This window comes from Gymnoscopelus microlampas (assembly GCF_963454915.1).
Source record: "Gymnoscopelus microlampas genome assembly, chromosome: 18".
In the NCBI taxonomy this organism is placed as follows: Eukaryota; Metazoa; Chordata; class Actinopteri; order Myctophiformes; family Myctophidae; genus Gymnoscopelus; species Gymnoscopelus microlampas.
Genome location: NC_139955.1, coordinates 7,530,982 through 7,558,742, shown reverse-complemented (window position 1 = coordinate 7,558,742; position 27,761 = coordinate 7,530,982). Strand labels below are relative to the sequence as shown.

Genomic DNA, 27,761 nt, shown 5'->3' with positions numbered 1-27,761 from the left:
CTTGTTCAGTCATGAAGTTCACTGTTCGGTGAGTTCCTGCCCAGTGAGCATGAGAGCTGCTGCCCCACAGGACCTGTTGCCTGCTTGAGTCAGTGCATTTATGCATGTCGTGCACTGTGCCCATCCCCCGCTGTCTTCTGCCTCTCTCTCACCCTTTTCTCGTTACATGTCAGCCCTGTGACGGCTATGTGCAAACTCACTTCTGCCAAGACAAAGGTCTGGTTGGTATAGTAAACAAAATTCAGGGCTTAGCAACCTAAATTCCGTGCACACACAGACACACACACACACACACACACACACACACACACGTATGGCCAGAGAAACTCACTGCACCACACCACACCTTCCTGCTGGGCTTGTTAGTGCCCACGCCCGTACCTGTTCACAGCTTGAGGGAGGGAGACACCTGTCAAGACTTTCTCTCTGCTTACTCACTCACACCAGCCAGCAGTCTCAGTACACAACACACACACACACACACACACACACACACCGTGCTGCCTATCTGTGTCCAGCTCTAAACTCACCAGGGTGGATTTTTGTTCCTAGCATCTGGAGGCCATTTGGACATAACAAGCCTAGTGACTGGGGTAGGTACCAAAGACTGTGCCTGCATGTCCATTGAGATTCTGCACGGTTCTGTGAACAATTTTGGGGCACTTTGAGCTTAGCCTGTTAGCTTAACAGTCTCAGGGAACAATCAATCATCAATCTGATAGGCTACACTGCATTTTAGCAGGAGAATGTGGATGTTCAGGGGTGTTTGCTCACTCATTTTTCTGGGTGTTTCCTTGTCATGATTGTTTGTCAGGAGGGTTGCCTTAACTGGCTTGTTTTAGCAGTACGCTCACAATTAATCACTGATCATATGAGGACTGTGTAGTATATAATAACCCAGAATAAATAGGATTCTTGAGCCCTCAGCATATTTGTTTTGTCATTAGTATTCAGGCACAAGGTTCTCCTGAGATATTGAAAGCAACATGCTTTCAGAAGGCTTGAATCCACAGCCCGAGGAGTTTTTTTTCCTCTTTTTCTCTCCCCTCTTTCCTACAACTCGTATTTGCATTTTGAATTAAATTGGCAGCACTCCCCAGTAGGGATGAGAATGAGCTGGCACTCCATGGTTTTGCATAAGCTCTCCTCGGCTTGTAATTTCTGATAAGGAAAAAAAAAGAAGTCGCCAGTGTTTCATTAGTGTTCTCCTCTTTTTCTGCTCAACTCCCCTGAGCAGGATGTGTTCGCCTGCCAGCGGTCTATGTTTGGCTGTAAATAACACAAGGGTCAGCTAATAAGGATATGCAAACGAGGGACGCAATCATTGGCTTGGGGGGTAGGATCCAAAAACTCACGAAATCGATGTGTGCGTGCGTGTGTACATCAGTGGTGGAAAAAGTACTCAAATTCTTTACTTAAGTAAAAGTACCAATACTGCAATATAAAAATACTCTGTTACAAGTGAAAATCCCAAATTAAAAATTGACTTGAGTAAAAGTACAAAACTATTGGCATCAAAATGTACTTAAAGTGCCAAAAGTAAAAGTACTAAATATTTGAAAATAGCCTATCTACAAGCTCACAACGCGTTGTGAGCTTGTAGATCTGCTATTTTCAGATAGCCTATGTATAAAACAGGGCTTAAGTGGTTAATGTATGTTTCATTATATCATAGTTTATATCTGAAAAGTAACTAGTAACTAAAGTTTTCAAATAATTGTAGTGGACTAAAAGTACAATATTTGCCTCTGAGATGTAGTGGAGTAGAGTAAAAGTATTGGAAATTGGAAATACTCAAGTTAGGTACAAATACCTCAAAATTGTACTTAAGTACAGTACGTGAGTAAATGTACTTAGTTACTTTCCACCACTGTGTGTCCATCCATCTTTCAGGTAGCAGCAGCAGTATTCGCTAGAAAGTGGAAGGACAGGCTCTTCTGCATGTTTGTAGGGTGACACTGAAAGAATCCCATAAACAGACGGAACACATGGGAGCAGAGAGCGCAGTGTGGGAACTGGCCTCGGCTTTAGTTCCTTTCAATCTGATACCGTAACGTCACGATCAATTCCTATCCGCTCTCATAACTGTCTGTTCTCTTTTCTGCCCTCACGCAGGCAGCCTGTAAAAGGAAGCAGATTGGAGAGGAAACATCTAGACTCCAGCAGCCATGTCAAACGGTGAGATAACCTGCTTCCTCCCTGTGGTGGGGGAGGAGTTGATGGCGGCGTGGAACTTCATGTCTTCTCAAAACAGTGTCCCACTGAGCCAGTGTTTTGATCAATGACCATGCTCGACCGGCTGCATATAGGATGGCCTCTGATTCTCAGCCCTTTTCTGTTTCAAAGACCCCCGTTTTTATATGCATCAGCCCACACGGACCCCCATTTGATACAGTTTGCTATCTCCGGGACCCCGATCTATTCAAGCGGAAAAATCCCCAGCGCTCATTTAACTCTGAGAGAGTGCAAATGAATCCTTTACGGCTGCATTTGATTCCATTTGTACACTCAGATTTACAGACCCATAAGGTTCCATTTGGACACTCTCAGAGTTACAGATGAGAGACCAGTGGCTCAGGCTTCCATGCACTTTGGCACGTATTGATGCAACCTACACTACAGATATACATATACTGGTGTGTGTGTGTGTGTGTGTGTGTGTGTGTGTGTGTGTGTGTGTGTGTGTGTGTGTGTGTGTGTGTGTGTGTGTGTGTGTGTGTGTGTGTGTGTGTGTGTGTGTGTGTGTGTGTGTGTGTGTGTGTGTGTGTGTGTGACATTGTACATGTGTTTGTTTCTCAGAGGGGGACAGAGCAACTGTGTTTCGGACCACCAAGGTGCGGACCAAACTCATGGGAGACAACTCGTGGATGCAGCGCTCCAAGAATCCCGAACCTGAACCTCTTCAAGCCCAGGAACAAGAGAAACCATGGTATGTTTACCGCCATGATTTGTATTTATGAGTTTAAATATGAACGTATTCCTGTACATGCAAAATGGAGAGGTGACAATGCATTTAGTGATTTGCAGCGAGCGATGCGCGGCCGCACCACAAAGTATATGTTTGCCTTCTTGTACTACGATAGGCTCTATGCACAGCAGCCATATTATCACTTCCTTCACAGGTGTTACCAATGATACTAATGAAGGCTCTGTTCCATTTGTGTAGCACAGTGGTTTCCACGACCCCCATAACTCTGAGAGTGTACAAATGGAACCAAATGGACCCTTACGGGTCCATTTGGTTCCATTTGTACACTCTCAGAGTTACACACCTGCAAAGGGCCATTTGGAAGCCCATGACCCCAACTGTAGACCCACTGGTGTAACAGAGTGTTTCCAGTGAGCCAACATGCACAATATCAGCACCCTGACCTGACTCTGTTTGACCAGAATGGAACAGAGCCTTCATTAGTATCATTGGTAACACCTGTGAATGTCTTTATAATATGGCTGCTGTGAATAGAGCCTATTTAGGTGTTTGCTTGCAGAAAATAGCGAGATCTACAAGAGCTTGTAGATCTGCTGTTTTCAGCAACACTTTGTCTGTCTGCACAGGATGGCCGAGGTGAGAGCCGGTCGTTTGAATGGATCCCCCATTGAGACCAGCCCAGTGGCCTCCCCCACGGACCCCAACCCAGTTAAACCTGTCGCTGAAAGGTAAACACTGATACTCATCATGCCAGGACCACCGTAGTTTGAAATGATACGTGGTGGTGGACAGTAACGACATTCATAGGCTCTATGCACAGCAGCCATATTATCACTTCCTTCACAGGTGTTACCAATGATACTAATGAAGGCTCTGTTCCATTTAGTGCAGCACAGTGGTTTCCACGACTCCCACAACTCGGAGTGTACGAATGGAACCAAATGGACCCTTACGGGTCCATTTGGTTCCATTTGTACACTCCCAGAGTTACACACCTGTAAGGGGCCATTTGGAAGCCCATGAGGGTCCCAGGACCCCAACTGTAGACCCACTGGTGTAACAGAGTGTTTCCAGTGAGCCAACATGCACAATATCAGCACCCTGACTCTGCTTGACCAGAATGGAACAGAGCCTTCATTAGTATCATTGGTAACACCTGCGAATGTCTTCATAATATGGCTGCTGTGAATAGAGCCTATTGGGGCATTTCATAGACAAATATTGTACTCGTTTTGACTCGTTGAAAATGTAGATTATGAATTAACTACTTACTGTATGATACTTATAATAGGCGATATACAAGCTCACGTGTCGCAATGTGATTCATTGTGAACTTCTGCTCTTTTCACTATTATTGACATTCTTTGTACTTGGTAATTTGTACTTGTAGATCTGCTATTTTCCCTATTGATAGTTTTTCTACTTTGTAATTAGTGCTTTTTAAAGGCATGCACTTTTGAATACTCATGTATTTTTTAACAGCAAGCACTTCAGTACTTTAACTATTAAAATACTCATTTGTGAGCAACCTTTACTTGTAGTTGAGTAATACTCTAGTACTCATGATCTTACAAAGTTATTTCAAATGAACCCTGTGAGGATAAGAACACCGCTGATGATAATCATTTTATGTCTGTGTTATGAATTCAGAGCACCCCCCTCAGGCTACCTTATCAGGTAAGAATAACTTACGTACATGAAATCACTAAAACGTGCATTTCCCCGGAATGGTGTACATTAATTACCGTATACACCCTAAATGTATTTGAATATGTATTTTGCTGATGGGGTTTTTTGCAACCAGTACTGTAGCCTCTAACATGACTCAAAATGCAGGTCCATTTCAACAGTGTTTACTATCAATACTGTGACAAACAAAACCTTCACAGCGTTCAGAACAGTAAAAGTCACTATTCATCAACGCTGAAAGGCCAGACAAGCTGTTTCAGGCTTTTTGTCCATCAACACATCCCCTGAAATAATTGTACAACAGCACAACTGTGGGGGTTAATGGGCACCTGCGCCAGCACTACGCTACACCGCAATTTCATTCACTTAATTACGTAAACTGAATTGATTCCAATGAAATAACCCTCATTAACCAGTTTTTTTTTATTTTTACAGAGGTGTTTTCACTAAGACGGAGAGCAAACCAGCTCCATCCTCGACCACTAATGGCTTCAGGTCAGTGTTCATTTTGACGGCAAAGTTTGATTTAGTTTTTGTCATAGTCTTTTGAATAAAATTCCTTTAGTTATATATATTTTAGTTATCTGAAATGATGTCGTTTTAGTCTAGTTTTAGTTGACTAATATCATCACATTTTTGTTGACTAAATCTACAGTTGATTTAGTTGACACAAACTGTTGGTGGGCCGTGGTGCCGTCGTAATGCATGATTTGTACTTTGCTGTACGCCGAAAAAAATATACATATCTACAAGCTCACAACATTGTGAGATTGTAGATCGGCCATTTTCGGAATGTGACACCCAAGCGCAACCAAGCATAAAATGACTTGTCTTAGTTCTACTGGATCTCTTCTCCACTAGTCTCTCCCTAACATTTTCGTCTAGTTTTTATTTGTTGACGAAATTGTCAGTGGATTTAGTCATAGTTTTTGTCATCATAGCTTAGTTTTTAATGTATTTTTCGTCAGTGACATAGTCATAGTTTTAGTCGACGACGTGAACACTACTTCAGGTGATAAGTAGACATCATCAGCGATCGTAGAAAGACCTTTCGCCACTCTCAGCCTGGTGTTTTTCCCTATTTTGAGTATGTCATTATAGGCGAAACATAAAAAAAAATCCTAGCTATTTTTTAAGTAGGTCATAACTGGGTAAAAGACCTTTCTGGTTCCTTGATGGTTCAATCCCATTTTTGTTCCAAACTCATGAACGTCATGATCCGTTTCTATATTTACACTCTGAAATTTTCTTCCTGTTTCTTTGCAGTGGTAGATCAGGCAGCTTCACCAAGAGGCCATCCGACACTTACAAGAAAATGTGAGTGATCTCTGGGGACTCCTGAAGGAATCGCAGAGAATACAGAATTCTCAGTGAATATCGTCGCTGTCCAGCAGAAACCTTGGATCTCAAATATCCAGCAGAAACCTTGGATCTCAAATATCCAGCAGATCTTAGATATTTCAAATTGTTGTGTTTTTCTTTTGAAAGTTGATGCCCTACTTCGTCATACTACAGTCACACAAAAGTAGCAAAAATAGCCAAGCTCACGTCGCATCACGCTGTATTTTGCGCTTGTAGATCGGCTATTTTTTGACATTTTCTGAAAAGAAAACTGAAGTGAAAGTGTATAAAGTATAAATATTGAACCAATGAAAAGTATTAACAAGAGCTTGTGACTAAATAATTACTACTATTACAGACCCTTTTTTTTCTCTCTTTTTATTACGTTTTCTGAAAAATAGCAGTTTTTTGGACACCCCACAGTGACGATGCGTTTGTGTTCCCTTTTCAGAGCGCCGCACACCGTGCGGACCACTCCAGAGACCCAGGTGGAATCGGAAGGTCAGCTGAGCCCCGAGGAGCAGGAGAGACGGTGAGAGACAATTCTCTCTGCTTTCTGTTTCGTTTGCTCCGTTGATAACGATCGCGTTTTGAAACTCCGAGCCGCAGATGATGATGATGATAAGACATCGCATTAGCATTAACCCATTCATCTGTATCATTTTAGATTTGAGCTATATAACCATTATTTCATACTTTGGCTATTCAAAAATAGCAGATCCACAAGCTCATAGCCACGCTACGAGCTTGTAGATCTGATATTTTAGACATTTTTAACATTCGTGCAAAAATGTTAATGTTTGAATACAGATATTTTTTTGGAAACAACAGTTTTAACTCAAATATTTGCTTCTGGGGGGTCCCTGGAACAAAATATTGAGATGGGGGTCGGTGGCCAAATACATATAGTTATGGGGGTCCTTGACATGAAAAGGTGTGAGCGCCATTGATATACAGTAGCAGCAGTATACATTTTTCAGAAACCTGTTAGGATTTAGAAGACATTTGTAGATGCGTTCCTGGATTGAATGGATTAAAGACCTGAGGCGATTGTTAAAACATGTCTAAATCCTAACAGAAATCGGAAACATTTTTTTCCAAGATTTTTCAAAAACAGCAGATCTGCAAGCTCATAGCGCGGCACTCGGTGCCGCGCTATGAGCTTGTAGATCTGCTGTTTTTGAATAGCCAAAGAAATCTAAAGTGACACAGATGCGTTCCAGGTCTTAATGGGTTAAACTAAGTATGCTGTGTGCCTTGCAGGAGAGAGGCGGCCAGTAACGTTCTGAAGACGTCAGCGGTCAGAAAGCGCTCCTACGTTCTCTCCGCCGCCAAGAAATATGAGTATGTATGCATCTATTTCGCTGTCATCTGCTGCGTGTCTTGTGCTGAAACCGACTTCTATAGATGATGAAAATATCACGTTGACGTCACACCAGTGGTGGAAAAAGTACTCAAATTCTTTACTTAAGTACCAATACTGCAATATAAAAATACTCTGTTACGAGTAAAAGTCCAGAATTCAAAATGTACTTGAGTAAAAGTACAAAAGTGTTGGCATCAACATGTACTTAAAGTACCAAAAGTAAAAGTACAAAAATATTTGAAAATAGTAGCTACAACTCGTCGCAACGCGATGCGTTGTGAGCTTGTAGATCTGCTATTTTCAAATAGCCTAGGTATAAAATAGGGCTAAAGTGGTTAATGTATGTTTTATAATATCATGATTTATATCTGCAAAGTAACTAGTAACTAAAGTTTTCAAATCATTGTAGTGGAGTAAAATCACAATATTTGCCTCTGGGATGTAGTGGAGTAAAAGTATTGGAAATTGGAAATACTCAAGTAAAGTACAAACACCTCAAAATTGTACTTAAGTACAGTACTTAAGTAAATGTACTTAGTTACTTCCCACCACTGCGTCACACAAATGTTTTTTATTTGTAACTTTTTTTTCAATGTCTTAATTGTGCCCTTCCAAATACCCCTGCAGTTCCACGGAAAAGCCACCAGACACTCCAGAAGTCAACAGTAGTCCCTCTTTTGTGGCCAAAAGGTAAATAGTGTCTATCCCAACACCCCCTAACCCTCAGTTAAGGTTTATCTTCCCTTCTCTTTCTTTACTTTGTTTATTCGAGAGGGTCAATATATATGTATCAATGAACAATGCGTTCGCATACAGCACAATACAGTGCTGCCGAGACAGCGGTGTAAACATACAAGGAGATAGCCAGAAGGCCTACATGCAACACTAAAAACAGATACCACAGCACGTAAGACAATGCGAGGTAAAAAAACGAATACAAAACGAGCATAGTGTGAGATAAGTACATCTTATCTTAGCATTGCACCGACCCTGAAGCAAAAGAAGCCCTGGGAGTCCTGACCAGATGTGTGTTTGTGTGTGAACAGGGTGGAGATAACGGATGACGATGATGAACCCTCCGTCACCCCTCTGTCCTCCATTTCCCCTGCATCGCCCGTCTCCTCCCCTCCGGCCGCGCCTGAGCCCACAGCGCCGACCGCGTAAGACTCGCCGCTCCGCAAATACCTCGGGGCCACAGTCATAGTCGTCTTGACGTCTCTCGGATGTATAGCAATTAGTTTTTTGCTTTTTATTTGTATGATTTTTTGATTGCACTTTTCAGTGCCTTCTGCACAAAATGCAGCTATGGTATCAGGGTTGCCAGATCTGCTTGTTATAATTTCCCTGCAATATTTCATTTGAAGACAGGCGATCTACAAGCTCGCGACGCGTTGGGGGCTTGTAGATCTGCTATTTTCAAATAGCCGATGTATATGTTAAGGTGCTCGTGTGGCCCATAGTCGCTTCTTTTGGGCTGGTTTTCCTAGACCTGGTTGCTTGTTTCTCTCACAGAATCTGGCAACACTGTATGGTATCTCAAACCTGCCATGACCCTTTCATGCTCACATCAGGGTTGGGGGTATATATAGATGGATGGGCAGACAGACAGACAGACAGACAGACAGACATTGTAAGAGTAGATGGATGCTAATAAGTCTTATATAACATTACAATCTTTATCGATTTGCCCTGGGAACATTTCCACTTTTGCCTGCCTCGTCAGAGATTTATTATGTATGTATTTATTTTCTATCTCTTATGCCATATGGAGGTAATATAGATGACGGTCATTTTTTCATTACATTCATTTCCCTTGTCTGCCCTTTTTTGCTGATTTACAGAGTTGAAACCAAAGTCGAGACGGTTGAGGTTGAGCCGGTGGCTCCGGCGGCAGTAGATGTTGTCCCGGAGCCTGCGAAAGAAGAGGTTCCGCCTGTACTTTCGCTCACAGAAGCTCCAGCGGTGGCCCCGGCGGCGGCAGAAACCCCCTTTGCGCACATGAAGCCTGGCTGCGTCAAGGTGTTCATTCCCCTGCCTGAACTTCTACCCGAGTGTGTGCTGGTGGAGGAGGTCTGTAAAGACCCACCGCCTGTCGACTCAGACGATTCTGGACGAGAAGACACCCCTCCACTGTCCCCTGTCCAGGCGTCAACCATCCTAGAATCGTCTGTTCCAGAGGACGCTGTGAAGGCAGACCCCAGACCAGATGTGTCTCCTAAGCACAGGTCGGTCCTCTATAACACTCAACTTGAACTTCAACGCCACAAACCAGAAGAGTCTGACCGATGGCATATTAATTTGGTCCGATCCCGACCTTGGAGAGTCCTATACCACCGATTACTCAATCAATCAAACTTTATTAAGGACACATGGTCCATAAAAAAATAAAATAACATACAAATACAAAGGCGGACATAGTCCACATAAAATCATGAATTCATATACAGGCTTATACGCCTATGGTTCCACAGTTTAGAGACAAACCTGACCGAACTCAATACAGGGTTAGTCGGAATAAAAATGATGCTGTTGGCAGATTCTGCCGCATTTTGTCAATTTGAAAAACCTGATACGTACGATTTGATTAAAGTTAAATTCAACTTATACGTAAGCTCACAAGTTCTGATCTTGTAGATCTGCTATTTTTGAAACATTTTGTTGAAAATAAGGTCCTATAATGACACGCCAAGTCATGTCATCAAAAAAGTATGGCCGATATATATCGGCCAAACCGATATATCGGTCTGCCTCCGCGAATCAGTGCACTCCATGGTATGGCGATCATGTTCTGTGAGCTCGCTTATCTCCAATCAATAGGCTCTATGCACAGCAGCCATATTGGACAGAAATTGGGCCCCTTCCTCGCTTCCTTCACAGGTGTTACCAATGACACTAATGAAGGCTCTGTTCCATTTAGTGTAGCACAGTGGTTCTCAAACTTTTTAATTTCAAGGACCCCCATAACTCTGAGAGTGTACAAATGGAACCAAATGGACCCGGGAGGGTCCATTTGGTTCCATTTGTACACTCTCAGAGTTACACCCTCTCAAGGAACCATGAGGGTCCCTGGACCACACTTTGAGACCCACTAGTATTTCTAGTGAGCCAACATGCACAATATCAGCACCATGACTCTGTTTGACCAGAATGGAACAGAGCCTTCATTAGTATCATTGGTAACACCTGTGAAGGAAGTCAGAAGAGGACTATTTTTTCTCCAAAATGGCTGCTGTGCATAGAGCCTATGCTCACACGCGAGCCGAGCACCAGCCTCATGTTTGCCCAAAGATTCATTTCTGCCATGTTTGATTTTCACAGTCATTAAAAAAAACGAGAAGTAAACACGACTTGGTTTTCCAGCGGTTACGCCTTTCTGGGTTGCTTGCGATGGTTTGTTTGTTCTCATTCTTTGAACACGCATGACGGAATGCCATGTGTTTGCTCCCCTCATCTGTCTTTGCAGCGCCAACGCTGCTGAATCGCTTGACGCCTTGTCGGATACTCTCATTTTGTTTGACACGCGCTCAACAAGGTATATTTGACAGAAGAGAATAAGTATTAGCTGCAGTCAGTGCACACACACGGTGCAACTGTTTCATAGTTTACTGCCTTTGTGTTTTATGGCATTTGCTATTTATTTATTAATTAATCCATCTCTTTAATAGTCTGTTGGACACTCAGGATGAGAATGATCCATGTGCCTCTGTTATACCAGCCCCAGACAGGTATAGACATAGTTTCCATTAAAACACGGAAAACTATAATAACCTTCAATGTACTTGTTTTATTTACCCTGCCTCTCTCCACGGTCTAATGAAATATCTATTCTCTTGTGATGGACTGTCTATTTATACTTAATATTTATTAACCACTTGAGCCCCAGCATCCAAATTCTAGGGGGAACATTTGGCCAAAAATAGCAGATCTACAAGCTCAGAATGCGTTTGTAGATATGCTATTTTTGGCAAAGAAATTTGGTGTAGAGGGAAAAAGAGCACTAAGTTTAGATGCAACTCATGTCCAGTTTACTAACTATAGAAGGTTTAAGTGGTTAAAGGTAGGGTAAGTGATTTACTTTGGTTAAAATAAGTGTTAAATAGCTCTATATTCTGATAGTACTCATTGCTATAGAGTGTTTGTTCAGTAAAAGGAGTCTCCCATGTCTCTCCAGCTCTTTATTAAACAGAAAAGGCATTTTCAGTGCTCTCTCCTGATTGGCTTAAATTTTGTCACCAACCTGAAAATGTACTATATTCTGTTTACTAAAGAGCTGGAGAGACCCCTGTGACCGAACAAACACTCTGTAGCAATGATTACTATCAGAATATAGTACTTTAACCTTTTTAACAGAAAAAAAAGAATACAAAAAAATATCACTTACCCTACCTTTAATATAAGTATAAAATGTTAACTCATTCAGTGATCCAGTGCAGATGCCAAGTGCCAGAATCTTAAGTTTAACTATATGATCTTATTTAATTGAATTTAAATCTTTATTCTTATGTTGGTTTATCTTGTGTTGGTTCTTTTCTCTTAATCCTACCTCAGTCTCTCTTGTGTTTCATTACTGCTGTTGCTGCTATGACGCCTGCATTTTCCCACTGGGATAAAAAAACAAATATATATAAAAAAATATATATATATATTAAATGAAGTTAAATAAATGCTCATGTTTCCTTCAGCTTTAAGGATGCTGAGGCCGTTCTGGAAGACGACAAAACAGAGCAGGTGGACATGCCCTCAGATCACAGGTAGAAAACCACTCGATCGAATCGATTGATCTGTCAGTTATTTTGTTGATTATTTGATTAATCTATGTAATACATTTTGTGTGTGTGTGTGTGTGTGTTGATGATTCTTCCATCTGTCTCTGCAGTATTGATCATGAACCAGTGCCAGAAGTCAGTGACTGTATCGTAATGACGGATGACCTCCTGTCTCTCACTGATGGGTTGGTTAAACATTCTTTTCTAATCCTCACACAAATAAAACTACAAAACAAAATGGTATATCAAAACAACAATGACATTTATCATCTCCTCGTGAATGCTATCCACAGATAGGCCACAAGGGGACACTGTTGTTCTTCTAATGATAAAACGGGTCTCATCACAATCAGCTGTCCTCTTCACTTTCTGAAATTTTCTCTAAATCCCCCCCCGCCCCCCCTCCTCCTCCTCTCCTCCTCCTCTCCTCCCATTGCTCTCATCTCCTCCTTGATAGTCCAGAGGAGTCAGCAGAGCCGGTTCCCTCCAGCCCAGGACGCTGGAGTCACGAGCTGCTCAGCCCAACTGACAGGTACTCCCTCCTCACTGACACCACAAGTAACGGGGGAAGAAAAACTTCATCAGTAGAAAATCAATCGTCCACTTGTCACTATCTGGTCAAAGCGTTTCCTTGTCTATTGTCTCCTTTGTAAGGTATTGAATTAATGGTGTGTGTGTGTGTGTGTGTGTGTGTGTGTGTGTGTGTGTGTGTGTGTGTGTGTGTGTGTGTGTGTGTGTGTGTGTGTGTGTGTGTAGTGTCTCAGATCAAGGGAAGACGAGTAGCAGTCTGGATCTGCTGGCCGACGATGTCATCCCCTTCAACACCGAGACACACAGGTCAGACGGACACACACACACACACACACACACACACACACACACACACACACACACACACACACACACACACACAGACATGCTGGTGATGGCCTTATGTTCCCATCGTGTTCACTTGAAATGATCTTTTGGCAAATGACGCAGTTTTATGAATAATTGTAAATGATTCAAAGGGCGTAGCTCAGGTGTTCCCAAAGTTGTCCTGATGTCAAAAGACCCCCAAAAGGCCACAGACTGTCTACTGCCCCCTGTTGCAAAATGGCTAATAATATTATTATTTTCAAATAGCCTAGGTATAAGATAGGGCTTAAGTGGTTAATGTATGTTTCATAATATAATAATTCACTCTTGAAATAATTCATCTGAAAAGTAACTAGTAACTAAAGTTTTCAAATAATTGTAATGGAGTAAAAGTACAATATTTGCCTCTGAGATGAAGTGGAGTAAAAGTATTGGAAATTGGAAATACTCAAGTAAAGTACAAATACCTCAAAATTGTACTTAAGTACAGTACTTGAGTAAATGTACTTAGTTACTTTCCACCACTGGTCATACTGTATGTGTTTCTGGCTCAAAACTGCTGCTGAGCCAATCAAATGAAGCTATGGGGAAATGAACAGGAAACCGGTATGCCACCTTCAAACTACGGATAAGCCAGAGACTATTCACAACAAGTATATTTACTAAAGTACTGTACTTAAGTACAATTTCAAGGTACTTTTCAAATAGCCAAAGTATAAAATGGGGCTCAAGTGTCCAATAACATGATGTATATGATTATGAAATGGGCATTCTGCATAATGAGTATATTTTGATGTCAATGCTTTTGTTCTTTGACTTAAGCACCACTTGAACACTAGCATGCCTATTCTGGGGGAACATTCGGCGAAAATAGCCGATCTACAAGGCGAAAACACGCCGTTGTCAGCTTGTAGATCGGCTATTTTGGCAAAGAGATTTGGTGTCGACGGAAGAAAAGTGGTCTGTTTCACTAAGACTAGCATCCTGATTGTTGGGAAAACTTTTGCAGAAAACGCGGTGTGAGCTTGTCGATCGGCTGTTTTAAGCAGAAGCTTTCCCCACTAAAAGACCCTAGTATAGAGCCCTGAGTGACTCCGGTCAATCATATAGGGTTTAAATGGTTAAGTCTAGAATCTGTCAGAAGGAGAGCTCGGCTCTCCCCTCCCCTGAGTCTTAATTCAACAGCCTCTTGTCATCAGTCACAATCACAACAACAACATTTATGATGGGACTGAGCCAAGCGCTGCAGCTTACAATTATTTTCATAATTGATGAATCTGTTGATTATATTTTCAATTCTTTGACTAATCTGTTTAATTTAGACCACAAAATGATGGCAAAATAAGTTAATAAGGAACAAAATGATGATGAATGCTCCTCACACCCACAAGTTATCAGAACCCATCTTGAAACGGCTTAATGATTACCCAACAGTTGAAAAACAATAACCTCTCATTTTTATAATGTTATGTTATGTTTTGTTTTATTTATTTGATATGGACATCACAATTACACTGGACAAAACCAGATGCATTGTTTACAGTGTATATAGCACGAGTGCTAATTTTCAACACCTGTGCACAGGAAGCTTTTCTAAAATACAGTAATACCAATCTAAAACCCAATCAGGTACAAAAAAATAATATATATATATCTATCTATACATGTATATACATATATTCATACACATGCACATGCATATACACATACACATACATATACACATGCACACATACATACGTGCACTAATAATTAGCATCATCAATGTGGAACAATGACAAGCATTCGCAGTTTGTTGCAGGTAGTGCATGTACAAAATATTTATTGTGATAATGCACAGCGCTAAACCTGGAATTCTATTACATTGGAATTTTATTACATTTTCTCTCCATCGATTGATAGATTATTTGATTATTGATAGATTATTTGGATGTGACTAGAATGTCAACAGAGCGCTGTAAACTGATTAGTATTATGTCTACATCTCCTTCAGCTTGAGCACTGAGCAATCGTGCAATGATGATACAACATCAGACAACACAACACCGCGCACAGAGGACACAACACCGCGCACAGATGACACAACACCGTGCATGGATTACACAACGCTGCGCACGGATGCCGCAACACCATACACGGATGACACGGCCAAAGACGCACAGAGGTACAAGGAGATGAGATAGGAGGGTTCACTTAAAGCTATAGGCTCTATGCACAGCAGCCATATTTTCACTTCCTTCACAGGTGTTACCACCAGTGATACTAATGAAGGCTCTGTTCCATTTAGTGTAGCACAGTAGTTCTCAGATTTTTCAATTTCCACGACCCCCATAACTCTGAGTGTACAAATGGAACCAAATGGACCCTTACGGGTCCATTTGGTTCCATTTGTACACTCTCAGAGTTACACACCTGTAAAGGGCCATTTGGGAGTGTTTCCAGTGAGCCAACATGCACAATATCAGCACCCTGACTCTGTTTGACCAGAATGGAACAGAGCCTTCATTAGTATCATTAGTAACACCTGTGAATGTCTTCATCATATGGCTGCTGTGAATAGAGCCTATTGCATATCTGTGATGATGACCTGATCCGTCAACAAATCCCGAGTTCAGAAGTAGAATGGATTATATTATTTTATGAATATTAAGTATGACGGTTTTTACTTCCTTAAACTCTACCACGCACACAGGCGCGCGCACACACACACACACACACACACACACACACACACACACACACACACACACACACACACACACACAGAGGATGGATGGAACCTTCCTCTCTGGTGTCTCAGTGTGTTTCAGGCTTTGTTAATGGACTGGAATAGTAAATGATGTTTTAGAGACAGCAGTCTGACCTCCTCTCCTCCCATCACTCCATCTTTACATTCCTTCTCTCCAGGCACATCTCGCTCTCTCCTTTCTCTCTCCTCTCTCTTTCTCTACTTCTCTCTCTCTCTCTCTCTCTCTCTCTCTCTCTCTCTCTCTCTCCCCCCTCCTCTCTTATCTCTGTCTCTCTCTCTCTAACTCACACACACAGCCAGCAGCTCAGAGCTTGAAAAGAAAACCCCCAAAAAAAACATTCCCATGAGAAAACTCCCACAGTCCCCGAACCAGACATGCGACAGAGCTCACAATGAATCGTAGATGCGCTGCGGTGTAGAGGGAAAAAAAGTAGCGGGCCAGGTTTAGAGCCCTGGGGAACCCCGATCAACGAAGTATCTAGGCTTAAAGTGGCTAAACGGAGAACAGCACACACTTGCAAGGATGGAAGGCTTACGTGCTGTAATGAGTATTGATTGTAATGTGTATTGATTAGGACCAGCGATCGCCTGGGGTGAAGCAAAGAAAATAAACAACGCATTAAAACGGTGTTTTGCCGTACAGCCATTTGCCAGAGACACTCTTTGGGAGTTTGGCCCTCCGCTCCCCTCCGTGTTTGTATTTACCATTCAGAGCACATTAAATCTTTTCCATCGTCGGAGTCAATGTGATCACATAACAATTCCTCTGACACATGACGAGGGCGTGCTAACAATAGAGAGTGAAATAAGTGTGAAATTGTTTTTCAGCTTGGCTGATCCATTTGATCCATACCCGATAGGGAGCACATCCCCCACATCCCCCAACAGGTAATCATATTGGATTGGAAGCTGTGACTGTTTTGCAGCCAGGCTGATCGTATCTCTGGGCATGCATAATGCAGCATATTCTGATTGTGAGACACTTTGCCTCTATCACAGGTCCTGTGACCTGCTTGCAGTTTCTCTCTCAGTTATTATTATTATACGGTACCCTCTGCCTTTGCCACTGATGCCTAGCCCTTTAAGACCTGGAAGGCATCTGTGTCACTTCTTGGTTTGAGCTAAAAAGCATTACTTTACACTTTGGCTATTCAAAAATAGCAGATCTACAAGCTCATAGCGCGGCACCGAGTGCCGCGCCTATATATGAGCTTGTAGATCTGCTATTTTTGGAAAAATCAGATTTTTTTTGCAAATCTTGAGATTTGAGTTACAAAAGCGAACATTTGTAACTCAAATCTTTGCTTCTGGGGGATTCAACAGTTTTTTGAAAAAACGTATGTCGCCATAATATCAGTGGTTCTTTTTTTCCATGTCAAGGACCCCCAAAATGACATGTATTTGGCCGCGGACCCCCATCTAAAAATATATGTTCCAGGGACCCCCGGAAGCAAAGATTCGAGTTAAACAATTTCGCTTTAAAACAATATATATTAAAAGATTTGCACCTATTTTCAAGATTTTTCAAAAATAGCAGATCTACAAGCTCATAGCGCGGCACTCGGTGCCGCGCTATGAGCTTGTATATCTGCTATTTTTGAATTTATAGCCCAAAGTATAAAATAATGCTTTTTAGCTCAAATCTAAAAAATGACACAGATGCTTCAGGTCTTAAAGGGCTAGTATGGCACTACCTAATGTGACAGTTGCATCAGTTTTCTCAGCCCATTACCAGCCACACTAAATTATGATCGGTAATAACTTGCTGCATGATATGTGCCAACCATCAACACGCGAAGATATGCATTATTGTTACGCAAACCTTGACTCTGCTCTCTGCAGCTCCGCAGCTCTCACCTCGCGTACCCGCGACGAAGAGGACCATCCAAGCCCACAAACGAGGTGAGGTTTTAGTTAAGTAAATAACGTCTCTGGCAACTGAGCTCATATTGCCTTGAGTGGCGCTATTATAATCCGCGGAGGGAATAATAGCCATGACTCACAAAAACAATGGCACGGAATGCTGCAAACAAAATGTGTTTTAATGTTTTATGTATGTGCTTCACATAGCATGAGTGGCGACGCGTTGGACACCCTCGCCGAGGACGTCACCCCCATCGACACCGACACCGAACGGTATTACAGCCCAGTCGCGGGTGCATAATGGTGTTGTGGGTGGCTGACTGACTGACTGACTGACTGGCAGAGTGGAAAAACGGCGCGCGGGCCAAGCCGTGGTCTCCAACTTCACTTAATTGCTGTTTTTTTTTTGTTCCGCCTGGTCTGTCATAAAGTTCTGCATCACCGACCGACTCCACTTAGACCTGCCACACAATTACTACATCATCGCGTGATGGCAATTCATTTGAGACAGATCTAAATTATTTTGCATAATCTTTTCCATGTTGAAAAATGAATCGTACATTTATATATAGCAAATAGCAGATCTCGGTGCGAGCATGTAGATCAGCCATTTCCACTATAAATAAAAAGTATTATTACATATGGCCAGTTTTCACCTTAGTATATTATTTATTTTGATTATTGGTACCAGTCATTTTAAGTTATTTGTCAATTATCTGTCCTGTGCAATTTTGTGTTTAGCAAAGCTTAAGATTAAAAAAAAATATGTATTTTTTATTTATACAGTATGTTCCAATGTTCAATGTCAAACACAATTAAATACTTTAACCCATTGATACCTGGAACGCATCTGTGTCACTTTAGATGTCTTTGGCTATTCAAAAATAGCAGATATACAAGCTCATAGCGCGGCACCGAGTGCCGCGCTACGAGCTTGTAGATCTGCTATTTTTGAATAATCTCGAAAAAAAAAAAAATTAAGATTTTTTTCCAAAAACTGTTATGATTTTGATTTTTTTAAAGAATCGCCTCAGGTCTTAATGGGTTAATGGCAATTATTTGTATAACAACCAAAATGTCCTGATGGTGACAACCCTATCTCCACTGTGCGTCTCTCTCCAGTCTCGGTAGCGAGCGCTCCTGGTCTCGTGCGTGGGAGACGGGGGTCCCAGAACACGCCACCGCAGAGGAGAGGTGATGATGACACACTTGGGTTTACCCGCTGCACTTTACACAAAGACACACACAGACACACTATACGGACCACACACAAAGACGCACACAGACACACTATACGGTCCACTTCTTCATCCATCTGCCGCCCATCCTCCCATATGTCTTTACTGCACTAAAAGCCTTTTACTGTACGTTCCCTTCTCAGCCCGGCACGTGCACCTGCGGGCCATGTGGAAGAACAACGCACACTGGTCACGTTTGAGAGAAAGTAAGTCGCCTCTTTATTTAAACGCAGTGGTGGAAGAAGTACTCAATTTAATACTCTGGTACGGGTAAAAGTCCGGTATTCAAAATGTACTTTAAGTACCAAAAGTGAAAGTACTCATTGTACGGAATATTCCATTTCATACGTTTAAAAAATGTATAAAAACCTCTTGGAAATAGCCTGTGTGTGTATGTGTGTGTATGTGTGTGTATATGTGTATGTGTATGTGTGTGTGTGTGTGTGTGTGTGTGTGTATATATATATATATATATATATATATATATATATATATATATATATATATATATATATATATATATATATATATATATATATATATATATATATATATATAGGGCTGAAGTTAACACATTTAGACCTGAGGCTGATTCTAAAATCCTGTTTTCTGAAAAACTTCAGATTTCTATTCAAATAAAACAAATCATATCACTATATCTTGTATATACCAACAACTACACACCGAGGTGTTCTGGTGGCTTGAAAGGTATAATAACGTGTTCCAGGTAATAATAATAAAAAAAATATACAAAGTAACAAAAGTTTTAAAATAATTGCATTGGAGTAGAAGTACACCATTTGCCTGTGAGATGTCGAAGGAGTAGAAGTAAAAGTATTGGAAATACTAAAGTAAAGTTACCTCCAAAATTGTACTTGAGTACATGTACTGTAGTTACTTTCCACCACTGTTGAAAAGCCCCCAGGTTCGTATGGGCTCCATTCGTATGCCCACAAACCCCTGGCCCCCCTTTTCACTACGACAAGGGCACCAGGCTTTCTCAGCGTGAACACTCAACTCGCTGAGCCAGAAGAAATTGTGCACTGACTGGTGCTGCTGCTGCAAAGAAAAAAAACACAATACAAAATGGGTCATCTGCAGCGCATATCCGTTACCACTTTCCCTTTTACAAGCTCGGTAAACAAATGTGCTCGCGGCAATTCACAATGTACAGGCCGTTTGTTTTCTAATCCTACAGTGATGAAGATCTCATGTTTGTTTTGTCGTCTGCAGACGCACGGAGAACGATTCCCCGTGGAACAGTTTTTTGAAAAAACGTATGTCGCCATAATATCAGTGGTTCTTTTTTTCCATGTCAAGGACCCCCAAAATGACATGTATTTGGCCGCGGACCCCCATCTAAAAATATATGTTCCAGGGACCCCCGGAAGCAAAGATTCGAGTTAAACAATTTCGCTTTAAAACAATATATATTAAAAGGTTTGCACATATTTTCGAGATATTTCAAAAATAGCAGATCTACGAGCTCATAGCGCGGCACTCGGTGCCGCGCTATGAGCTTGTAGATCTGCTATTTTTGAATAGCCAAAGTATAAAATAAATGTGCTGCTCGCGGCAATTCACAATGTACAGGCCGTTCTAATCCTACAGTGATGGACGTCTCATGTTTGTTTTGTCGTCTGCAGATGCACGGAGAACGATTCCCCGTGGGACAGGTGGACGTCGCCTACCGCGTACGCCGATGCTCCTTCAACCCAGGAGGAAGAGGAGAGTGATGAAGATGAGCAGGATGCGGAGGGGGAGGATAGGTATGTTTGCCGCAGTATCCGTGCTCATTAAGTGGAGATTAAAGCACATTATTATGTCTTTGCTGTCGGGCAGAAACCTCTTATCTTCATGTTGTAACTTTTTCTGTTTGTTTTTTTTCGTAAATGAACGCCCTACTTGATCGTACTACAGCGTCGCACAAAAGCATCAAACGCAGCAGATCCACGAGCTCGAAATGTGGCGCGAAGCGGCGCGTTTTGAGCGTGTAGATCTGCAACTTTTACTATTTTTTTGGGGGAATTTGAATCCTGAAAAGTAACTGTTTTGGACATCTGAGGTTTCCGCCCCGACAGAGACGATATACATTACGATGAACTCTGTGACAAAACGCATCGAGTTAACCCATTGAGACCTGGAACGCATCTGTGTCACTTTTTGATTTGAGCTGAAAAGCATTATTTTACGCTTTGGCTATTCAAAAATAGCAGATCTACAAGCTCATAGCGCGGCACCGAGTGCCGCGCTACGAGCTTGTAGATCTGCTATTTTTGAAAAATCTTGAAAATGTGTGCAAATCTTTGAATATATATTGTTTAAAGCGAACATTTTTTAACTCTATTCTTTGCTTCTGGGGGTCCCTGGAAGAAAATATTTTGAGATGGGGGTCGGCGGCCAAATACATATCATTGTGGGGGTCCTTGACACGAAAAGGGCTTGAGCACCACTGATAAAGAAACATACGTTTTTCAGAATATTGTTGGGATTTAGGAGACATGTAGAATCGGCTTCAGGTCTCAAAAGGTTGTTAATAACGCAACTCAAAGGAACCGAAATCCACCTCGAAATCTACCTGCACCTACCTGGCGGCTCAGCCTGAAGGATAAATTGGGCCGGCAGTTGAAGTTGATGCTCATTATATAGTATAGTGACTTTCCACAGTTGTATCGGCACCGACATAATGATGCTGTAATGTTTGGTCTCTCTGACAGCGCCGCGGATGCAACGACGCCAGTCGTCCCGACAATTAGCGCCATCAGGTGAGGACAAACTTCACATCAACAGTTTAATTGAGATACTTGTCACAGCTTCCGAACAGCTGAGGTAAGACGGGTGGGGTGGGTGGGGTGGGTGGGGGGGGTGCTGGAGGTAGAGAGAGCTGGAGGGAGAGAGGTGGAGGTTGGGAGAGAGAGGGAGCTGAGCAGTGGTGGAAAGTAACTAAGTACATTTACTTAAGTACTGTACTTATTTTGAGGTATTTGTACTTTACTTGAGTATCTCCAATTTCCAATACTTTTATTTCTACTCCACTACATCTCGGAGGCAAATATTGTACTTTTACCCCACTACAATTATTTTAAAACTTTAGTTACTTTTCAGATATAAATTATGATATAATGAAACATACATTAACCACTTTAGCCCTATTTTGTACCTGGGCTATTTGAAAATAGCCGATCTACAAGGTCACAACGCGTCGCATCGCGACGTGTTGTGAGCTTGTAGATCGGCTATTTTCAAATATTTAGTACTTTTACTTTTGGTACTTCAAGTACATTTTGATGCCAATACTTTTGTACTTTTACTCAAGTAAATTTTTAATTCTGGACTTTTACTTGTAACAGAGTATTTTTTATATTGCAGTATTGGTACTTTTACTTAAGTAAAGAATTTGAGTACTTTTTCCACCACTGGAGCTGAGAGACGCAGGGAGGTAGATGGAGGGAGGGGGAGAGAAAGGGAGCTGGAGGGAGGGATCAGATGAGGTCATGTTTACCATTAGAAGGCATTGGAATACACAGTAAAATCCTCAGCGGTAATGCATCCGTCTGTAACTCTATGAGGGTGTACAAGCGGACCCTAAGGGTCCATTTGGTTCCATTTGTGTACACCCTCACAGAGTTGAATGAACACAGACGATTTTCCGGCGTTTTTCCGGGAGGAGGGTTTAGGTGAGTGAGAGAGGAAAGCCTGAGGTGCAAGAGGTAAACAAACCACACCCTGGTTCGATTAAAAACTGGAAAGACAGAATGACTAGTCTCTGCTACGGAGAGCGGAGCCCTCTGGTACATTGATTGAGTCCAGGTTATTGACCGGGGCAGGCTCTTTGTAAAAGTGGAATAAAAGTTTATTTTCCTTCCCAGGGAGACGCACAGCGACCCGCAGCCAGTTATGGATCGGTGAGTTTGTGATCTTGTTAACCTTTAACACAGCATGTTTTTTAAACCCATTAAGACCTGGAACTGTCTCATTTTTAGATTTGAGCTAAAAAGCATTATGTTACACTTTGGGCTATTCAAAAATAGCAGATCTACAAGCTCGTAGCGCGGCACCGAGTGCCGCGCTACGAGCTTGTAGATCTGCTATTTTTGAAAAATCGTGAAAATGTGTGCAAATCTTTGAATATACATATTTTAAGCAAACATTTTTAACTCAAATATTTGCTTCTGGGGGGTCCCTGGAACAAAATATTTCGATGGGGGTCCGCAGCCAAATACATATCATTTTGGGGGTTCTTTACATGAAAAAGATTGAGCACCACTCATATAGAAACATACGTTTTTCAGAAAACTGTTGAGATTTAGGAGACACGTAGAATCGGCTTCAGGTCTCAATGGGTTAAAACAGCCACTGTGTCAATCATATTTGACTGTTGACTTCTGCTGAGTCTTTTGAAGTTTGTCAAGGATGTATCCTGTATGTTATACAGTATGGGTTTTAAAATGAAAGATAATAGTTATAATGCATAAAACAAAGAAATACATTCACTATATTACTCTTTTGTTGCTCTTCTTCACTCAAGTGTGCTAATATCAATTCAGCAAATCTTTCAACACATCAATAATCTTCCGGATTCTTGATGAATGTATTATGAATGATTTGCTGAATTGCTAAACGGCCACACGTGAAATGAATCCGCTGCAGTGGTTCTCAGCTGGTTCTGCATTAGGAATTTGGGATCAAACATTTTGCGCAGACCGTGAAATCAGAACCCTATATATATATATATAGGAAATATTACTGTATTCCTACTTTCAAGTGTCCAAGATTCTTTCAAGATTTGTCATTGTTACATCTTTTATACAAGTACACAGGAGTGCAATTCTTTGGTTTTGGTTCCTCAACATCGTAGCAGCAGTAACATCAACAACAAATAAAGAATAGCAAACAATGGTAAATAGAAGGCAAAGAAAAGTATACATTAGTCATAACGCACACAGAGGTGCTTGCAGGTGCTGTGCTGCATGGCTCTACTTATAAATATTATCCCCTGTGTATTTGCGCACAATCTATGTACATATATGTGTGTGTGTATGTATATTTTGTGTGCATATAAGACCCAGGTGTGTGTGTGTGTGTGTGTGTGTGTGTGTGTGTGTGTGTGTGTGTGTGTGTTATAGTATAGGCCATTGGTTCTCAAAGTGGGGTCCAAATGGAACCAAATGGACCCTAACGGGTCCATTTGGTTCCATTTGTACACTCTCAGAGTTAAATTGACATAGATTTTACAATATAAATTGCGGTCCAAGTGATAGAAATGCCATTAAATGGGGGTCCGTAGCCCTAATGCATGTCAAACTGGGGGTCCTTGAAATTAAAATGGTTGAGAATCACTGCTAGAGCCGTAAAAAATCTTCTCTTATGGGGGTCCCTGGTATATATTTTGAAATGGGGGTCCGCGGGCTAATAAGTGTCAATTTGGGGGTCCTTGACACGAAAGAGTTTGAGAACCACTGGTATAGGCCACCTGAACTGGTCTAACCCTTTCCCTTCAGAATGTGTTAATGCTGGTTTGTCTTTGTGGTTCATAATAAGAGGCGTCTTAGGTGTCGGCCCGGTACAGTGAGATATTTAGGCCAAAGCCCTGTGGGAACAACAGCTGCATGTGCTTCCCACTGGCGGTGTTGGATCTAAGGTTACCGGCACCTGTTGTCCACTGGCCTGTATCGACCTCCCAATCAACCGTGTTACTGATCTCGGCAGCGATGAGCTCTTCCCTCCCATTATCTTTCAATTTGCCCTCATTTCCTTCCTTTCTTCTAATCACCAGCTCATTCCAGTCCCCTGATATCAAACTAATGATGTGTGTTAGAGTTGTCCTTTTGATGTCAAATCACAGCCTGTTAAGAAGCACCCTGTTAGCGATTGACGGGTGGGGGTGGGAGGGGGGGTGATTAACTCCAGCCCACGTTTGACTGAAGTGGAGGTCCTTTTCTTCCGACATGTGCTTAAAGTGTCAGGCTGATGTCAGTGGTTGACAGATGACATTACGATGCACTGCTCTCTCTCTCTCTCTCTCTCCGTTCCTCCAGGTATCAGACCTATTCCAGGACCCCAGACGCCGAGGAAGCCCGTCGCGTTGAAACGCCAGAACCCGAGTCCAAAAAGTGAGTTCGAAGGCTGACAGCAATCATCTGGCTTTAAGCTGAAGATGAATTTCAACATATCATAACCAGTATGTTTGTCCATCTAAGAGCTATTAATCCATGGTGCTTGTCTCTCTTCTAGGGGATGTGTGTTTGTTAAAGAGTATGTCAACGCCAGTGAGCTGTCCCTACATAACCCCAGAGACCAGGATGGAGGGTAAACCAGATTTACGCATTCAAATCACAACAACAACATCAACAATAATAACACCGTTGATTACTACTTCAGCGTAATCTTCACTACGGGAGTTTCTATCATCACAAACCAATCACTGGTTGTTCTTTTTGTCTGTAGCGGATCTGAATATCTGACATCGAGCTCCTCCTCCTACAGCAGACCTTCCAACTACTCCAGGTAGTAAACCACCTCCCTATCTCCCCCCCCTAAATCGATCAATCAACCAATAATGGTGACATCTAAATTCAATATGGGGCAAAAATGTGTTGTTTTTTTTACCAGTCCTACACTACAAAGCGCTTTACAATGAGCATTATAGTCACACATTCACACGCACATTGTGGCGGAAACCATGCAAGGCATTCAATCTGCTCATCGGGAGCAATTAGGGGTTCAGTGTCTTGCTCAACAACACTCCGGCCGACACTAACCCAGGGGAAGGCGGGGATCAAACCGGGAACCTAGCCTTTCCCAAGCGGCCGCGCTACCCTCCTGAGCCCCTGCCGCCCCAATACATTGCATTTAGATTTCCCCTGACGCATCGGTAGGAGTCCTCCGATCGTCTGTCTGGCTACGCGAGACTATAGCTCGTCTGTGGTGTTTGTGGAGCTCTTGGGAAACTGGATGTGTGTAAGCGAGAAGACACAAACTCCACTTCGTGAGCTCATTAGGAAGCTAAGCGAAGACATCAAAGGATTGTTTACTCTTCTTAAGTTCCCTCGCATGAACCGGCAGCGAGTCAGCGACCACACAGGGCCACAGCAGGTTATCTCCACACAGAGCTGCAGTTGCATGTGAATGACTCTCGGGTCAATATGGCCCCCATCCACTGGCGGATAATAAATGAAGTACTTTTACTTGAGTACTGTACTTGAGTCGATTTTTGGAGTATTACAGGAAAAGTATTGTAATTTTGACTCCACATTTCTAGGAAGGGGAAAAAGCACATTATGAATTAGCCATTTAAGCCCTATTTCAAATATAGTGAAAATAGCAGATCTACAAGTTTGTAGGTGTGCTATTTACACTACTATTCATATTTTTTGAAAATGTCTTGAAAATCTTACTTTTTTCTTTTTTTGGACTTTATTTACAAGCTTGCTTGTACATCTGCTATTTTTTATTTGTCAAGGAGTATCTATACTTAGACTCAAGTACTGAGGGTTGATTATTTGTCCATCACTGTCAATAACGCGCCATTGTCTCCATCTCTCCCAGGGTCTCAGAGTCGTCCCCCTGCACGTACTGTGGAGAACTGGTGGGCAACGACGCCAAGATCACCATCGATCACCTCAATATTAGCTGTCACCCTGCCTGCTTCCAGGTATACTTATCTTCATAATAATGATAATAATAATAACAACAACAGTTCTAAGCACCTTTCAAGTAACGAAAGCACAACGACCACATTACAGTTAAATTGATTCATAAAATCAAACGACCAAACCCGGTAACAAGTGATCCTGAAATGCACTGTTAAACGCACACTATCAGAATAATCAATTCGTACACCATAAAAACGAGACGGAACTCGTAAAAACACACAAGAGTGAATGCAGAAATTCCGTGATTAGGGGAAGCACAGCTAGAATAGGTGAGTTTTTTTTTTTTTTAAAGCATTACGGGGACATCCATGCTCAGTGGCCTGGAGGCAGGGTGTTCCAGTGTATTGTTTGCATCGCTAAAAGCGCCATAGCCTGGAGGGACGTACAATGAAGCTCAGGGGAGAAGTCTCCCCTCAAGGGTTTGGCCACGCTTTCTCAGGGGCCGCCCCCCTTTTCTAGCTGAAAGCCCTCAGGGGAGACTTCACCCTTCTGCTACAATGAATAGATGCTGTCGGTGTAGGACGGTGGAGGGTTTGAGGAAGCTAGCGATAATCCGGAACGGACTCAAAACGTACCTTATTAACAAAGCGTTTTTTTAATCTTACTGTGATCTTTGTCCTTTTGTCAGTGCCCTAGTTGTAGTTTGTTTTAGACCCATTTTTTAGTCTAGAAATGTCTCTTGTACTTGTTTTTTCATTATTATTATTATCACCTTCTCTTTGATTGTTTTTTTTCCACTATGCCTTGATTTTAATTCTGTAGCACTTTGAGATTTGAAAAAATGTAAAGTGCCTTATAAATAAAATGCATTATTATTATTATTATCCATGACTATAAACGTACCCATAACCACTTTAACCCTAGCGTCCCTCCCGGCTCAGGGCATGTCATAATGGGCGAAGAACATTCAGCGAAAATAGCTAGGAGTGTGTTTATAATGTTCATCTCAACACTATGCGTCATTGCCACTACACTTCTGTGTAATTGTAATTCTTTTGCTGGTGTCATTTCAGTGTGGTGTGTGTAGCAGACCTATGGGAGACCTGCTGTACAACATGTTTCTGCACGGGGGTAAAGTCCACTGCGAGAGCTGCTACGCCAAAGTCGACTGAGTATCCATGCTTCCAACAGACCCCCCCATCCCTCCTCTCAGCCACAGGGGTAAAACACTGTTTTTCAATGTCGGGTCCGGAGCACACCAGGGGTCCAAAATGGACCCTTATGGGTCTGTAACTCAGAGAGTGTGGGCATTTGTACACTTTCCCCTGGACCCGACGTTGAGAAACAGTGGGGCAAAGTCCACTGCG

General features: G+C 42.1%; 1 protein-coding gene across 6 annotated transcripts; it reads left to right on the top strand.

The window, feature by feature from the left end:
• The first annotated feature begins 397 nt into the window (after positions 1-397).
• Positions 398-27,587, top strand: znf185 (zinc finger protein 185 with LIM domain). Of its 6 annotated transcripts, none has more exons than XM_084085970.1 (32): positions 399-593; positions 2,116-2,178; positions 2,800-2,929; positions 3,556-3,657; positions 4,580-4,606; positions 5,054-5,113; positions 5,885-5,935; positions 6,411-6,491; positions 7,223-7,303; positions 7,953-8,015; positions 8,372-8,485; positions 9,167-9,550; positions 10,789-10,857; positions 10,991-11,050; positions 12,008-12,076; positions 12,202-12,276; positions 12,549-12,623; positions 12,848-12,928; positions 14,943-15,113; positions 16,527-16,586; positions 17,541-17,600; positions 17,769-17,834; positions 18,684-18,755; positions 18,943-19,005; positions 20,446-20,568; positions 21,517-21,564; positions 22,669-22,704; positions 24,838-24,912; positions 25,034-25,108; positions 25,247-25,306; positions 26,348-26,453; positions 27,468-27,587. In XM_084085970.1, exons 2-32 carry the CDS (start codon positions 2,169-2,171, stop codon positions 27,564-27,566), a joined length of 2,646 nt encoding a protein of 881 aa, XP_083942096.1. In that variant the 5' UTR covers positions 399-593; positions 2,116-2,168; the 3' UTR covers positions 27,567-27,587. The 6 variants fall into 6 exon arrangements, with proteins under 6 accessions (XP_083942099.1, XP_083942096.1, XP_083942097.1 ...); XM_084085971.1 differs by having other exon boundaries at positions 399-597; positions 2,120-2,178; XM_084085973.1 differs by lacking the exon at positions 17,769-17,834 and having other exon boundaries at positions 398-593.
• The last annotated feature ends 174 nt before the right edge of the window (positions 27,588-27,761 follow it).